The 17,132-nt window shown below is 47.5% G+C and overlaps 1 protein-coding gene across 2 annotated transcripts in view; it reads right to left on the bottom strand.

Annotated features, from left to right (window-relative positions):
- PITPNM1 (phosphatidylinositol transfer protein membrane associated 1) overlaps positions 1-17,132 on the bottom strand; it is a 297,695-nt gene that overhangs the window by 11,226 nt on the left and 269,337 nt on the right. For both annotated transcript variants that reach the window (XM_086953244.1, XM_086953245.1), the window contains exon 23: positions 15,369-15,497. In XM_086953244.1, the coding sequence (XP_086809370.1) occupies positions 15,369-15,497 (129 nt within the window). The remainder of the gene's footprint in view (positions 1-15,368; positions 15,498-17,132) is intronic.

Here is a 17,132-nt window from a genome sequence, read left to right as displayed (position 1 = left end):
GCCGCCTTGCTTAGGTCCAACACCCATCCCTTGCCAGAAAGCAAAGAACCTGGGTATTTGGTTTGATTCCGACCTGACCTTCGGCCCCCAGATCAATCAGGTGGTTGGATCATGCTTCGGGACCCTCAAAAGTCTTAGGAAGGTTTTGAAGTTCTTACCTGTCAGAGCCCGTCAAACCCTGGTACATGCACTAGTCACGTCAAAGATGGACTACGGCAATCTTCTCTACTTAGGGACCCTGGAGAAGAATCTGAGCCGCCTACAGATTTTACAGAACGCCGCGGACAGACTAGTGCTCAGACTACCCAGAAGAGCTGCATCCATAGCGGCCCTCAGGTCTTTGCACTGGCTCCCGATTAGAAGCAGGGTAGAATTCAAGGCACTATGTACATGTCACAGGATCATCTATGGGAGGTCTCCTCTCCCGCTGAAAGGACTGCTGACATCCTACGAGCCGTCCCGCTCCCTGAGATCTTCTGGCTCAGGACTCCTAGTCGTTCCTAAGGTGTCCAGAGCTCGGATGGGCGGAAGATCCTTTAGGCACCTTGCAGCTGTTAGATGGAATAAGCTACCCACGGCGTTGCGATTGGAATCATCAGAACCACTCTTTAGAGCTAAGCTTAAAACGGCATTATTCGCACAGTAAGGTGTTCCGCATGTGTAAGTTCCAGTAAATTCAGCTCCTAAGCGGGGACACGCCGCTGTGCGTCACCAAGCGCTTTATAAAACCCCCTAAATAGAAATAGAAAATAGGGCCTTTATGCCAACCGTGTCCAATACCACCCAGATGCAAGTTGGCTTTTGCAAGGGACTCCTGGGCATTGGTGCTAAAGCCTAAACTCAGTTTTGCAACAAGCACAGTAGAACAGTGAACTTATAGTGCTGGGATCCTGCGGTGAACCTCCGGTAATCTTGGCAGGAAGAATTGGAAGATGGAAATAAGTGTCCTGTAGATCCAAGGACTGGAGTCGGTCTCCTCCATTCAGGTCAGTAAGACTGGACTGAGAGGACAGCATCACAAACTTGCCCTCATGAATTATTTCAGAAGGCCGAGCTTCAGGAGGGGTCTCAGAGCTCTGTCCTTCCTAGAGCCCAAAAGACAAAGGGAATAGGTATCCCATGCCTCTTTCTTCCAGAGTCACTGCCTCTATTGCCCCTTTGTTCAGTACGCCAAGACATCTGCCTTCGAGGCTTGCACTGGAGAGCACGTCCCGATGAAAGGAGGGTGTTTCGGAGAAAGGGACAAGAAGGTAGGGCATAGCCCTTGCTGATTAACCCGATGACCCCGTGATCATCTTTGAATTTGCAGAAATGTGAGGTTTTATCTCCATGGAAGAAGATGATGATGGGGGAACATCAGACAAGTTTTGAGGCGCAGCGCAAGCAGAGGATGCCAGAGACTGTGTCTGATCATGCTGATGCTGCCGTTCATGTCGTCTCTTAGACCCACCCTTGCGCAGAAAGGAGCGATATAGCTGCTGAGGGGTACAAAGAGGCTAAGGTGGTCGTCTCTGTCAGGACTCAACTGCCCCAGAGTGGTCACAACACTTTCTCTCTTGTTGGTTGAATTATCATGGGGAGGTTAGGTCCAGCCCTCGAGCCATAGTTATACTGTTTATGAAGTGTCATAGGGAGGAGCCCGCTTTCTCTCTTTATAGCCGCTCACCATCGAAGCGTCTGCCAAGGAGTCTGCTCTTGGACGCTTCAAGAGATGCCAGAGGGACGCATTTGAATGCGCTGGAATTACCCATGGACCGAGCAACATTGTTTGCAGAGTCCAAGCTGCATCTCTAGACATGTTTGGATGCATCCAATCTCAATAACCAGGTCTGTGAACATGTCCATGTGGTCTGGCAAACTGGTCACTGTAACGTTGACCAGTTCCCACCAGGCCCATGATGAAGGTGGCAACAACACAGCAGAGGACCAGGCTGCAAGAACCAAAGACTTTAGAAGCCACAGAGATAAGTTTCTTTGACTTTTTGTATGACAATAGTCACTGTGAGGGCTCTGGAATTCGAGTTGTCTCCTCCAAATTGGCAAATCTGAGCATTAGGGAGGGGCTCTGCATAGGGAACATCATTAAAGATCAGCTTAACTTCCTCATCACACTGATAGTTGTATCTAGTGTTGAGGCTTCTGGAGCAGGGCTGTAGCCAGCTCAGTGGGCAGTGTCTGTGTCCGCACCAGCGGAGGCTCCAACTGATTGGACAACGGTAACTTAGCATGCTTGTGCTTCCACACTGCAGCCAATGGCGGTTTGAGGTCAAAAGGTTAGTGTTGGCACTGCAGCTCGTGGTGGTTTGATGTCAACAGGCTAGTGTTGACAACGCAGCCCGTGGTGGTTCGATGTCAACAGGCTAGTGTTGGCACCGTACCCATAGTGGTCCGATATCAACAGGCTAGTGTTGGCACCGTAGCCCATGGTGGTTCGATATCAACAGGCTAGTGTTGGCACCGTAGCCCATGGTGGTTCAATATCAACAGGCTAGTGTTGGCACCGCAGCCCATGGTGGTTTGATATCAAAAGACTAGTGTTGGCACCGTAGCCCATGGTGGTTCGATATCAACAGGCTAGTGTTGGCACCGCAGCCCATGGTGGTTTGATATCAAAAGACTAGTGTTGGCACCGTAGCCCTGGTGGTTCGATGTCAACAGGCTAGTGTTGGCACCGTACCCATAGTGGTCCAATATCAACAGGCTAGTGTTGGCACCGTAGCCCATGGTGGTTCGATATCAACAGGCTAGTGTTGGCACCGTAGCCCATGGTGGTTCGATGTCAACAGGCTAGTGTTGGCACTGTAGCCCATGGTGGTTCGATGTCAACATGTTAGTGTTGGCACTGTAGCCCTTGGTGGTTCGATGTCAACAGGCTAGTGTTGGCACCGTAGCCCATGGTGGTTCGATATCAACAGGCTAGTGTTGGCACCGTAGCCCATGGTGGTTCGATGTCAACAGGCTAGTGTTGGCACTGTAGCCCATGGTGGTTCGATGTCAACATGTTAGTGTTGGCACTGTAGCCCTTGGTGGTTCGATGTCAACAGGCTAGTGTTGGCACTGCAGCCCATGGTGGTTCTCTGTCAACAGGTATTGCTAGCACCGCAGCCTGTGGTAGTTCGATGTGAACAGGTTAGTGTTGGCACCGCAGCCCATGGTGGTTTTGTGTCAACAGTCTAGTGTGGCACAGCTGCCGGAGTCACCAAGCATGAATAAATGTGTTCTCCCATTGGTGGAATCCAAAAGGCACAGGAGGGGTCCTGAACAAATTCAGCATAGCGAGCTGGAAGGCCTCAACCTGCAGGGATGATTATAAGCTTGGATGCTGGAGGCATATGAAATGCAGACTGGGGCATCTTGTTTTGATCCCAGGCACCATATGTAGTTGTCATGTGGATCCAAAAGGGATATCTTCTTGCAGCACTACACCAAGGTATGAAACCGGACATTTTGTAAGGAGACATTGGACCTAGTCACGACTTAAATGCTGAGGAACTTTGTCATACAGACACTCAGAGAGAGCTCCAGACCAGAGTCGATGAGGGGAAGAAAATGGGAGCTAACAACAGAGCAACAGTTGGCATCCTGTTCTAACGAGGAGTCATAGCGAAGGCCACATGGCACCAGCTAGTGGCGCGGTAGAGACAATGATGGGATAAGAGTTTCTGGACCAGTCCGAAGCCCGAGGGATAATCCATAACTTGAGGATTCTGTGGCAAGATAAATGCATAAGAAAAGGAAAACGTCTCGGAAATCCTCCAGTGAGCAAAAGGTGATTTTGTCCGAACGTGTGCTGGGACGTTTACAAATCACTACTGGGTCTGGACGAAAAGTTGCACAGTGGTCAAGAATTCATTCCAAACTGTTTATTACCAAGACCAGCATGCAATAATTCCAAGAACTGCCAGGTGAGGCCTGAAAGATGTGCAAGGGTACACTTGAAATTTAATTCAGCCTACCCATAGGTGCTACATATGTTAATTCTGTATGCTTAATTCTGTAACCTTGCCTTGATCTTCCAAGGGTCGGTCAGTCATTTTGATACAGTACTTGTTGGGGTTCCTGAATCACACTCTAATCTCTAGGAATGCAGCAGCACTGTGACTCACCCCAGCCATGCGCCCCTTGAAAGGAAAATGCTACTTACCAGTATGCATCTGTTCTTGGCATGTAGAGCTGCAGAGTTACACACGGTGCATAGATCGCCACCTACTTTTGGGCCCGGATGTTTGCAGTTGTTTTTGTCCTGAAAAGTCTTTGGAAGTCACTACATAGGTGACTCTCCTTTGGATTACACTGCACATGGGCATCGGCTCCATCCTTAGAATGTTTTTCGCCAGCAGGGAAATTATGGAGTTTTGTAAGAAACAGGAAGGATGCTCATGTAAGTTGTATCTAATAAAGATAATACTGGAACAGATAACGGTAGCCGGGTGGGCGTGTGTAACTCTGCAGCTCTACATGCCAAGAACAGATGCATACTGGTAAGTAGCATTTTCCGTTCGAGGCATATGAGCTGCAGATAACACACTGTGCATAGATTGTATAGCAGTACCCACTTTTAGCGGCGACCACCAGTATCTGTTGCAGTACTTTCAAACAGTGTTTTGAGTACAGCCTGGCCCACAGAAGCTTGTTGTTTAGTTTTCACATCTACACAATAGTGTTTTGTGAACTTGTGCTGTGTAGACCTTGTAGCTGCTTTGCAGATGTCATCTAAGGGAATGTTCCCTAAAAATGCCATTGAAGCCCCTATCTTTCTTGTAGAATGGTCTCTAGGAGGGACTGATAACGTACGTTTAGCTTTATGGAAGCAAATCTGTATGCATTTGACAATCCATCTAGCTATCCCATATTTTGATATGGGGTTGCCTTTGTGTAGTGGTGAAAAGGACACAAAAAGTTGTTTAGTTTTACGAAAAGGTTGTGTTCTTTCAATGTAGTAAAGCAATGCTCTTTTGACATCTAAGCTCTTTCTGCGACTGTGGCTGCAAGAAGAATACGGCCAGCTCTACAGATTGACTGAGATGGAAGGTAAAATGACTTTTGGAAGGAATTTAGGATTAGTTCGAAGAACAACCTTATTATGGTGCATTTGCAGAAAAGGTTCTTGAATGGTGAATGCTTGTAGCTCACTAACTCTTCTGAGAGAAGTAATAGCTACCACGAAAGCGACTTTCCAAGTTAAGAATTGCAGTTCACATTTATGTAAAGGTTCAAAGGGAGGTCCCATTAGCCGTGTGAGAACAATATTTAAATTCCACACCGGTGAAGGTGGTGTTCTGGGAGGAATTATTCTTTTGAGGCCTTCCATAAAAGCTTTTATGGCAGGTACTCTAAAGAGTAATGGATGATGTCTATTTTGTAAGTATTCTGCAATGGCAGCAAGATGCAGTCTTTTAGACGGTTGTCTGGCCCAAGTTGGAGCTACTAGAATGAGTGTTAGGGAATGTTGCTGGAGTTTGCGTACCACTAATGGAAGCCGTGGGAGAGGTGGAAAAGCGTACGCAAATTTGCTGGACCAGTTCATCCATATCGCATTGCCTTTGGACAGCGGGTGTGGATATCTGGCGGCAAAGCTTGGGCATTTGGCGTTTTCGTGGGTGGCGAAGAGGTCTATTTGAGATTGTCCCCACATTTGAAAGAACGGTTGAAGAACTTGTGGATGAAGTTCCCACTCGTGGATCTGTTGTGTCTGATGGCTTAACAGATCTGCTATGGTGTTTTGTACTCCTGGAACAGGCTGGGCTAGGAGGAAGATCTTTAGAGGTATAGCCCATCTCCATATCTGCTGCGCTAACTCAGAGTTGCACAGAGTGTGTCCCCCTTGTTTGTTTATGTAGTACATAGCTCTCATGTTGTCTGTGCGGACTAAGACAGCTTTGCCAGATGTTTGCTTCTGGAATGCTTTTAGGGCTAGAAATATGGCTAGTAACTCCAGGTGATTGATGTTGAGTAACTTTTGTTGTTGGGTCCACCTGCCTTGCATGGTGTGCTGCAGTAGGTGATCTCCCGAGCCGGAGAGCGATGCGTCCGTCGTCATGACTATTTGATGAACTGTCTCTAGGAACGGTCGTCCCTTGGAAAGGTTTTTGGTGTTCCACCATTGCAGAGAGCAGTGAGTCCGACCGTCTAACAACACTAGGTCTGTTAATTGACCTTGAGCCTGGTTCCATTGTCGTGCTAAACACTCTTGAATAGGACGCATTTGTAGTCTTTCATGAGATACTATCAATATGCAAGAGGCCATCATTCCTATGAGTTGCATGAACACTCGAGCTAGAAGAGAGTGATGCGGTTGGAATTTTGTTAGGAGAGCTTGCATATTTGTTATCCTGTTAGGAGAGGGATAAGCAAGCGCTGTTGAGGTGTTTATTGTGGCACCAAGATATTGTTGTACGTGGGACAGTTGCAGTGAGACTTGGTGTGGTTTACTGTGAACCCCAAGTGATGGAATAATTGGATGGTGGTGTGAATGTGTTGTACACACTGACTGTGTGAGCTGGCTTTTATGAGCCAGTCGTCGAGATATGGGAAGACGTGAATGTGCTGACTTAAGTGTGCTGCTACTACTGCTAGGCACTTGGTAAACACTCTTGGTGCTGTTTTGACTCCAAATGGGAGTACCTTGAATTGATAGTGCTGACCGTCCAGTACAAATCTGATATACTTTATGTGAGCTGTGTGAATCGGAATGTGGAAACAGGTGTCCTTGAGATCTAGGGTAGCAAGGAAGTCGTTTTGTAAAAGAAGAGGAAGGACCTGCTGGAGTGTGACCATGTGGAAGTGGTACGATTGTACGTACAGGTTTAGTGGTCTGAAGTCTAGAATAGCCCTCAGAGAACCGTCCTTTTTTGGGATAAGAAAGTACAGGGAGTAAACTCCCTTGTTTTGTTGATGTGGTGGAATTACTTGGATTGCGCTTTTTTGTAGGAGGGATGTTACCTCCTGCTTTAGCAGAAGCAGATGTTCCTGTGACATTGGGCGCTGTTTGAGTGGTATGTTTGGGGGTAGATGTTTGTTCGAGACAGTAACCTGACTGAATTATTTGTCGCACCCACCTGTCTGATGTGATGTTGATCCAGGCAGAAAGGAATTGTTGTAGTCTTCCCCCAACTGGAGTGGAATGTGGTGGGGGAAGTGGAGGGAAGTCATTGGGCAGGGGGGAGGCAGAGCAGGAGTTGTTAGTTTTGCCTCTGCCTTTGTTGTTGTTACCCCTGTAACAACCTCTTTGGTAGCCGCTACTGTAGGTGGATTGGGTAGGGGCTTTGTAAGACGTAGAGGGACTATCTGAGGAGTAGACTCTGTTGGTGCTTCTGTAAGATGAGCGGTGAAAGGAGCGGCTGGGAGCTTGCGACTGCAAGGCTCCCATAGATTTTGCGGTGTCCGTATCCTTCTTCATTTTCTAAAGGGATACGTCCACATTAGGCCCAAATAAGTGTCGCTCAGGGTTGGTTGAGGATGGCACTTTGTACTTCAGGTTTGAAACCGGAAATGCGTAGCCAGGTATGCCTAGGCAAAAGGACACTGGTATTAATCGCCCTTGAAGCAGTATCTGCTGCATCCAGGGCACAACAAATAGAGGTATTGGTGATGTTTTTACCCAATTGTATAAGCTCATTTGCCCTATTTTTGTATTTATCTGGAAGGTGGTGCATTATGGATTCTAACAGAGGTGTGTGTTTTACCGGGACTGGAGCCTTAAACGGAGGGACTGCGAGGACCAGCTGGCAATTTCCCTCGCAGCTTCAGCCTCTTCCCTCAGCGCACACGCCCCTTTGCCTGGAAGGATAATACGGACGTCATCTACCCGCGACGCGCGCGGGTGGGTGCCAGGCAGACCGGACCGGGCTACACCTCTTACGCCTCAACTCTGGTAAAACTCACAATTCAAGAGGGCTGAATGAGCATTTATCTGGGTGTTGGCCATTGTAAAAATAATCAGGAATGACCGCCCGGGAACTGAGAAATAAAACCATGGCCGCCAGGGGCCAGCTTACAGGTACCCTGGATAACTTTATTACAAGGGCTAATTTGGTGATTGACCAGAGGATAACTCTGATGGAGCGACGTGTATCGCAGGACCTTGCCATGGCGAAACGCTCTTCGATGGGCCAAATTGCTAATGCTCGCACACCGGAATGCGAGCGACTACCAGGCACGATTTTAGTTTCAGCCATTGTCCACACCTCGCCTGCTTTCCACGTGGAGGAGCATATTTCTTAATTCGGATCTCAGCAAGCTGTGGACCCCCCATTGACTGTGGATACTTCAAAACGGCCCGACCTCTCTGAAGAACCATTAACTACACCTGTTCAGGGCAGCATGAGCGGGGGTAATTCAAAAAGAAAGCGTGCAGTAACTTGTGTGGCCGGCAGATGGAAATCAAAGCGTGCTAAAGCTGTAACTGAAAGTGTCATATTACCTGTGGACGAGGGAGGCTGTTTTGGAAATGCTTTGGCTGCTCAGGGGACCGAGACATTGCACCAACAGGGTTCTGGTCAAAGTACTATTAATGTGGTCCTATACTAGGAGATCTGCTTGAGACCTTGCTTGGACCACTGGAAGATAGATTAGGGCGCATTGAGCACAGGCTTATCCAACTTGACCAGGCTAAAAGGGGTACTATGTCAAAGAGAAAGCCCAAGGTAGTAGAACAGGAGAATGTAGCTGTGAACACTAGGTGTGAGGGGGCTTCTGTGCATAAATCGCCCACCCCAACTGTTGGTGTTAGTAATGGTAATAACACGCCCCTGGGTTGTACTTTAGACCTCTGCGCCCAATACCACGAAAACCTGAGTAAAAGCAGCTCCTTGGGTGTGACAAAACCAACAGAGAATGGTCAGATTCGGTCCCCGAATTATCTAAGGCGATTCCTAGTATTGATTTGACACCGGAAACTAGTCCGTACCTGGTGATCCTGACTGGTATTCCTGAACTAAGGAACAGGGAAAAGGAATCATACAGGTCCCTAAAAAACAAAGTGACCCATTGGTTAAATGTAAATAGACCTTTGTCCCCTCATGTCACCAGTGAACTAATGATGGTACGAAGGGCTTCATGGGTGGGATGCAGGCCCAAAACTATAGTGGGCGACTGCATTTTGGTCAATTTTAGGAAACCCGCACTGCTGAGCATATTTGCACCTGGAGTCCAACAGTAACGGGTCAACAATTCAGCCTTACCCGCTATCCTTTTTCTACCCACCAGCCAATTCCAAGATAGGGCAGGTGGATGGTACTTAGTGCAAAACCATCATGGGGTTAGAGTAGAAGGGGCTAGGCACGATCAGATGCCCGCACAGAGTTACCTAGCCTTGCAGAACAGGTTCACTTGCCTAGATGCGGTAGACTGACTGGACCGCAATGAGCGGGTCGAAGAAATGAGTACCCAAGTTAGCAACATAACGGGGGAAGGCAGGGCATTAAAGAGGTTAAAGAGTGATTCCCTAAGTTTTCAGACAGATATTCATGCAGCCATTACGGGATCTGACCAGGTATCTCGGAGGATCTGGTTGGGCCAGCCTCTCCAGATGGGGCGCCCTCCACTCAGTTAGAACGAGAGTAGGAAACCCAGGTGGGGAGAACAGCCATTGCGGACCCAAAGAGGATGACTACACTATCATGGAATGTTGCAGGCCTAGCAAATAAATTTGACTCCACAGGCTGGGGTTCCCTAGTGGATAACAACAACATTTGTCTTTTTCAGGAGACATGGGCTAGGGGGGTTTACCCCAGGGAGGGCTTTGCAACTTTCTATGTTCCTGCCAGATGGGGTGGACAAGGGAGGCTGTCAGGCGGCCTTGCAATCTGGGTTGCCACCCATTTGGGCTGTAACGCTGAGAATATGTTAACCCACTCGGAAGATGTCCAGTGCGTACTCCTCAAATGGCCAAATGCTTACAAACTAGCTGTTGCGAACGTGTACTCGCGTCCAGTCAGTCTGGCAATGGAATCACCCATTATAGATGAATTATCCCACTTCCTAGGGCCATTGCCAGGTGACTGTAAGCTACTGGTGGGAGGGGATGTCAACTGCCAGTTCGAGCCACTTCTGGGATTAAAGGAGGGGACAAGTCAATCGCCAAGTCCAAAATCATGGTCTCCCTTGGCGATACAGATTATGTCCTTTACCCTGAACAATGCCTTGAGGGCCTGCAAGGGGCGTACCCCGTCCGACAGCCCTTCAACGTGTACCTTCAACAGGAAGGGTCATGAATCACGCCTAGATTATATCTTAGTGGAAATAAGCATGTGGTCCAAGGTTCTGGATTTTAGTGTAAAGGCAAGGGCTGATCGTGATCATAATGCCCTTTGTCTGGAAATGGTTTTTCCAGGGCCTAATGAAAGTTCCATCCCTGAAACAAATGACTGGGACACAGGGGCGTTAATACTATCAAATAATAGGCGAAGGGTGAAATGGGGGAAACTAGTGGACTCCCCAGAGAATGTAGCGAAAATTTATGATCTGGTCCTTTCACGATTCACAGAGGTGGACATTTTGATCAATCAACCCATAGCTGCAGATTTTAACGAGAAACTAGGGCATATCTATGCAGACCTAGTTGACGGGCTGGGAGATGTCTTTTACCCTGTGTCCACTCGAAGGAAGAAGAGGACACCGACTTCAGCCTGGTACAACTCTACATGCAGAAAGGCCAAGGCTGAGTTGATCTCAGCGGTTAAGTCTGGCACTAATAAACACAAAATGCATGAGCTTAGACGGCAGCATAAAGAGGTAATGGCCCATGCAAAGAGTGAACGGGACTGGGACAGATGGCATAATCTAATAATGGACCTGGGAACAAGGGATGCACGAAAATTCTGGTCGTTAGTAAATACAGGATCAGGGGATCCGAGAGCGGCTGTAGAACCAAATATCGCTGCCCCAGTATGGGAATCCCATTTTAGTGCATTATACTGTGATGAACCCACTGCGCTTATTGAGGCCGACTCTCCAACTCCATCTGAACAATATGATCCACTGGAGTTTACACTGGGGGAAGTCCGTAACGCAATAGGGAGACTCGCATTGGGGAAGGCTCCAGGTCTTGATAAACTTCCTGGAGATCTATTCAGGCACCAACCTGAGATCTGGGCCCCCTACTTGCTTATTATCTTTAATTCAATTTTAAGGGGCATGGAGATCCCCTGTACTTGGCTGGGCGCAGAGATAGTTCCGATCTTTAAAAAGGGCTCCCCTCTGCTCCCAGCCAATTACAGGGCGATCAGCCTTATAGATGTCTCCGAAAAACTTTTTGCTCGTCTTGTGTTGGATCACCTCTTGGGATGGATGGAGGATAATGAGATCCTAAGTCCCCTTCAGGCAGGATTTAGGAGGAACACATCCACCATGGACCAGATCTTTCGCCTCATTCTCCTTTACTGGAAAACGGCAAAGATTGAGGGTGGCAGCCTCTATATGGTGTTTGTGGACCTCAGGTCCGCATTTGACTTGGTGCCGCGAGAGAAATTGTGGGCGGTTCTCAGGGAATTTGGCGTCCCGCCCCAGCTTTTGCACGTATTGATTAGGCTCCACGAAGGGAACTTCGCCCAGGTCAGATGTGGAAGGGATGGGGCACTGTCACCCAGGTTTCCAGTTAGCAGGGGGGTGAGACAGGGTTGTGTCTTAGCACCGACCCTGTTTTGCCTCTACGTCAATGGTGTAATATCACACCTTGACAGTGTCCCCAACAATGACGCCCCAAGGCTGGCAGGCAGGAGGGTTCCGGCAATCATGTTTGCCGATGACACCCTCCTGCTTTCCAAATCCCCAATGGGGATCCAACTGATACTGGGCGGGTTTGGGGACTTCTGCAGAATCCATGGCCTTGAGATAAATGCTGAGAAAACAAAGTTTATGATATTTAATCCCTCAGCAACTACCCGACCAAATCAGGCTCTAGGGTCGGACAGGTTGGAAAGGGTTATGACGTTCCAATATCTTGGGGTAACTTTGCACGAAAATTTATCTTGGGGACCACAGCAAGTAAGATCCCGTCTAAAGCTATCGCAACTGGTGGGGGGCATTCTGAAGGTTTCAAACTCCTCAACCTTCAAGCCAGTAAGTCCAGCACTGGAGATGTATAAAACCCAAGCCAGAGCAGCAGCTCTCTATGGCGGAGAGCTGTGGGGGTACAACGGTAGCACTGAATTTATCAAGGTAGAAACAAATTTCATCAGACTGTTGCTGTAGTTACCACAAGGCACCCCACTCTTACCCTTAAGATTAGATCTGGGCCTCCCATCTACAGGAGAGGAGGTAGCACTGAAACCACTGAGGTTTTGGCATAGGCTATGGTCCACCACAGAATTGTTATACTATAGGCAAGAGCTGAAGCATGTGCTGAGCTTTAACTGCTCTGATAGAATACCTTAGCTGGCCTTTGTTAAGCGAGACTTTTTACGATTGGGCCTGGCTGTTCTGTGGGAGGACCCCGAACGGGGTTGTTGCGAGGTCTCCCGCAAAACCCTGACCAGGATTTTTAAGGATTTTTAAGGATAAAAGCCTAAGCATGGCTGTGTGTGCTCCAAAAGCCGGCACCCTAACTGAACAATTTTTGGTTTCCAAAAGTTTCCTTAAGTTTGAAGATTTTATGGACTTTGTTTTTCCTATCACTGCAAGGAAACTCTTTATTCAATGGAGGTATGGTACCCTGCCTCTTAAAGTCTTCACAAGTAAATGGTCTGCTACGGACGACAAATCTTGTCCAGGATGCAGCGGTAGCGCGGAGGATGAAATTCACGTGCTTTTCTTTTGCCCCGCTTACAGCAGATCAAGGAAGCACTGGCTGGTACCACTCTGTAGGAATTTAGGCTTCAGAAATTGATTACACTCTTTCAGAATCCTAAAGACGAGCACTTCAAGCTGTATCGTATTTGCAGTCTCTAAGTATTTACTAGCTATGTGGATGACAAGGCAAAAATTATTGCTTAGCTAATTTTTAACTGGAGGATGAATTATCAGTGCATAGTATATTGATTATACACATTTTACATATATAATGCAACTAACTGTTTTTACGGGCTGCACATCTCCTTGTAAAATATCTCCTTGCAATATTGTAATGATTGGATGATCTTAATGTTTTTATTGCACTTTTATGATTGGATGATTTTAAATGTTTTTATTGCATCTTTTATGGCCTTGATGGCCGAAATAAAGAACTTTTGGATTGGATTCTAATTCATCATAATGTGCCCTGTCGTATCTTGCAAGTAGTGCCTGAGTATTGGCAATGCGCCAAATGTTTGCTGCCTGTGACGCTGTTCTTTTACTTGAGGCATGAAGGAGCTTAGACTCTTTATCTGGTGGGGGAGCATCACCTGATATTTGTGAATTGGCTCTTTTGCATGCATTGGAGACTACAAGGGAGTCTAATGGTGCAGGCCCTTTAACGTAGGCTGGATCTGAGGGGGCAGCCTTATACTTGTTCTTAATTCGGGGGTGATTCAAGCCATAACTGGATCTTTGAAGACCTCTGGCGCGTGCTTAATAACCCCTTTAAGCATGGGTAAAATTGAAGCGGACCTTTGTGTGGTGTCAAAGGTATCCATAAGGAAGTCTTCCTCTACTGGGTCAGTATGTAGGTCAACCCCATGGTATTGGGCAGCCCTATGTACAAGTTGGTTAAATCCCATAGTGTCCTCTGGTGGGAAAGGTCTGGAGGGATATATGTCATCTTGTGGGATGTTAGGGACGTCTGGGGTGCTATAATCATCCCAAGGATCAGGTGAGCCAGGAGGACTAGGATTATCTGGTGGTTCACAATCTGCACCACCCCCTGTGTCATCAGAGGTGTCATCCCTGTTATCATCATCTGCTAACGGAGTAGGAGATGGTGTAGGGGAGTGATGTGGTAGAGGAGGAGTCAAGTCAAGGAGTAGGAGAAGGTATCCTTAGAGGAGAGGTTGCAATGTCCTTGTTCTTAGGATGAGGAGCTGGTGCAGGCGTGTCTAATGGTAGTTTTTTAGAACTAAGAGTCAGTCGACCAGTTTTGGGATCTTTAACAAGAGTCTTTTGTGTAGGATCTGGATGAAATAGTTCCTCTGTGGGAGGTAGATCTTTAGGTGCCGAAGGCTTTTTTGGCACTGAGCCCGTAGCATTATTCGGCTTTGAAACATGTTCTTTTGCAGTGTCTTTGGCCGGTGGAACATTTGTTTTTTTCGTTGCAGAGGGTTTTTTCAGCTCAGTGCCTTTTTTCCGCTCCGAAGCAGGGGAGTTGGGTACTTTGATTGGCAATTTGTTGCTCGGCCACCGAGTGTGGTTTGGTGCCGAGGAGCTGGTGCCAGTCTTCGACGCTGAGTGCTCAGATGTGGAAGCAGCTGGCATGGAGGAAGAAGATGGCTTCTTTTTCGGTGCCGGTAGGTGTGCACCGGCACCGGGGCAGGCTGACTTGAGCCCGAGTCGCCTAAAGTCTCATTAGACTTCTTTGCCGAGCTCGAAGGTGGGGCATGGGAAGCAAGTCTCTAGGTGTGCACCTGGGCCAGAATGCAAGGGTGTGACCGAAGCGTTTTTGGAGGGTGTCGAGGAAGGGTCGGGGGTCGACGTGTGTACTCACGCCCCGCTGTGCAGGAGTGATGTTCTCGACGTCCGAGTCTTCGGCCTCGGAGTTTCTGTTGACGCCATGTTCTTGCTCCTGTTCTGGAACGTCGACGCCCTCTTGGTAGATGCCGTTTGAGATCGAAGCTGACGAGCGAGCCATTGTTCTTAGAGCTCGTCGGTACCGAATCGTCTTCTTGGAGCGGAAGGAGGCACAAGAGGAACAGTCTCTGGCCTCGTGCTACAGTGAGAGGCAAAGGTTGCACACCTCATGGAGATCGTGTGGGGAAACTTCGACCCACATTGAGGAAATTTTTTAAATGGCGTCCTTTCCATGAGCTGGAAGACTAGGCCTAGGTAGGCCCGAAGGCCTTCATCGACGACCGGAATCGAAGACTCCGGAGTTGAAGAGTAGTGTCGATTGGAAATCGAAAATGGTGAGGATTGCGCACCGAAGGAGAATCGGTTCCCACCCGGAGCGCAGGAAACACATCCGAGGCCGATGGCGGAAAAACACAATCTAAGGATGGAGCCGATGCCTATGCGCAGTGTAATCCAAAGGAGGAGTCACCTATCTCGTGACTTCCAAAGACTTTTCAGGACAAAAACAACTGCAAACATCCGGGTCCAACACTAGGTGGCGATCTATGCACAGTGTGTAATCTGCAGCTCATCTGCCTCAAACACATTGTTTTTGGAAGTGAGTTACTGCCTTAAAATATCTTCTGATTCCTGGTGCAGCTGCCTGCTACTTGGCCCAGGTTGCCTCTGGTCCCCACCCTATCCTCCACTTCCACAGAGAGGACTCACTCAAGTCAAGTCGGACTCACCTGACACTGGTTCTGGAATTTCTTCACCACCCGGCCCACGATGTAGATCTGTGCAGGCAGAAGCCCCAGCGCTGTGTACATGGGGATGTCTTTAGTGGAGCCGTATCCGGCCACAATGCTCAAACCCACCTGTAACAAAAGAAACCAATTACAGTGTGAACAACTTATCCATGTGTGTTCAGTAAGCACGTATACATTTTACTGTTTATAGGATATTCAGAATTCGCAATGGGACCTAGCTCTTCAACACTAGAAGATAATGTTATAGACAGGAGCCAAGAGATGAGGTGGCAAGCAGCCAGGATGTGGTCTCAATTGTTCAATCTAGATCTTGGCACCCATCATGGGTGCAAGTGAGTAAGTCACTTTGCTGTGGCTCCCTGCACCTAAAGGAAAGGGCAGGAGAGTGTCATTTATGATATACTGTGTTCTAAACTTTAGAAGGCCCCTATTGGTCCGTCGCCTTCTATTCATCACAGATGAATCGTTTAACCCCCGACTAATATTAGTACTCTCCCTTTGGGTCACTTTTAAAAGCCATACCCAACTCCAAATAGAAGCATTGAAACAGTCATGCCCCTATCCAATGGTTATCACGCCCTGTCCAGCCTGGATACACAAGATTGACCATTAAACATGGTAACTAACGTAGAAGCAAATGATAGGTCACTCATAAATATCCCAATCAGATCTAACCGCTCCCCAGAGAGGTCAAATTCAGCAAAAAGTGGCAATGATGCTAGACTGAGTGTTTTGAGCTGGAATGTGGCAGGTCTACGCACAAAACTTGACAACATAGACTGGACAAATATGATTAGGGGATATGACAATGTCATGTTCCAGGAAACGTGAGCTACAGAAGAATTATACATCGAGGGGTTTCATTGCTTCAGTGTGTTATCCCAAGTACCTAGGATAATACCCATGAACAGTCCTTCGGGAGGACTGTTCATGGGTATTAACGTGGCTGATCGTGGAAGTTTTAAGGTAATCCCATCAGACAGCTTGGATTATCAAGTAGTACTGTACAAAAGAGGGATTCATTTCCACCTGATACATTTTTATAATAATGATTTTCAGTCAGTTCCAAATAAGAGTTTTATAAAGTTCTTTGATTTTATCTCGGATTTGGATAACCAGTCCAAAAATGGGGCTCTATTGGGCACAATATTGGGGGGGCATTTTCACGCCAAAATTCTCGATATACATTCTGAAAAAGGATCGCCCTATTATAGTCAATCGATACGCAGAGGTAGAGAACTGAACCGGTTCATAAGATCCCATAATTTTTCCAATGTTATGGACTTGGTTACAGGGTCAACTACTAATGGGGAACATAGTTTACAACGCGCTGTTTAAACTGCACTACCGTAACAACGCAAGTCGTTAGTACGACTTGCGCTGGATGGCGCTGTTGGTTAAGGAATATTGTAATTTTATATTCCAACACCTTCCCTACTGTTACGTGGACTGGTGTTGGAATATAAAGTTATAATATTCCACAATCCGCTCCCTCCAACGCAAGTCGTTGTAACGACTTGCGTTGTAATGGCAGCGTTGTCAAGTACCGCGATCTAAAAGATCGCGTTGTACTGACATACATCCACTACTAATACCCATCCAACCTATAGGGGAAGGGGTCGCAGTTCTATTATAGATTTCATTTTTGTATGCCCTCTGATAGAAAAAACAGCTGGCATCTGCCGAGGTTGTACCTTCTGACTTCGGAAATTATAATCCCATTAAGATATCGATACACACTGC

This window comes from Lissotriton vulgaris, chromosome 1_2 (genome assembly GCF_964263255.1).
Source record: "Lissotriton vulgaris chromosome 1_2, aLisVul1.2, whole genome shotgun sequence".
Lineage (NCBI taxonomy): Eukaryota > Metazoa > Chordata > Amphibia > Caudata > Salamandridae > Lissotriton > Lissotriton vulgaris.
Note: the sequence above shows the minus strand (reverse complement) of the source record. Positions and strands in the feature narration are given on the sequence as shown.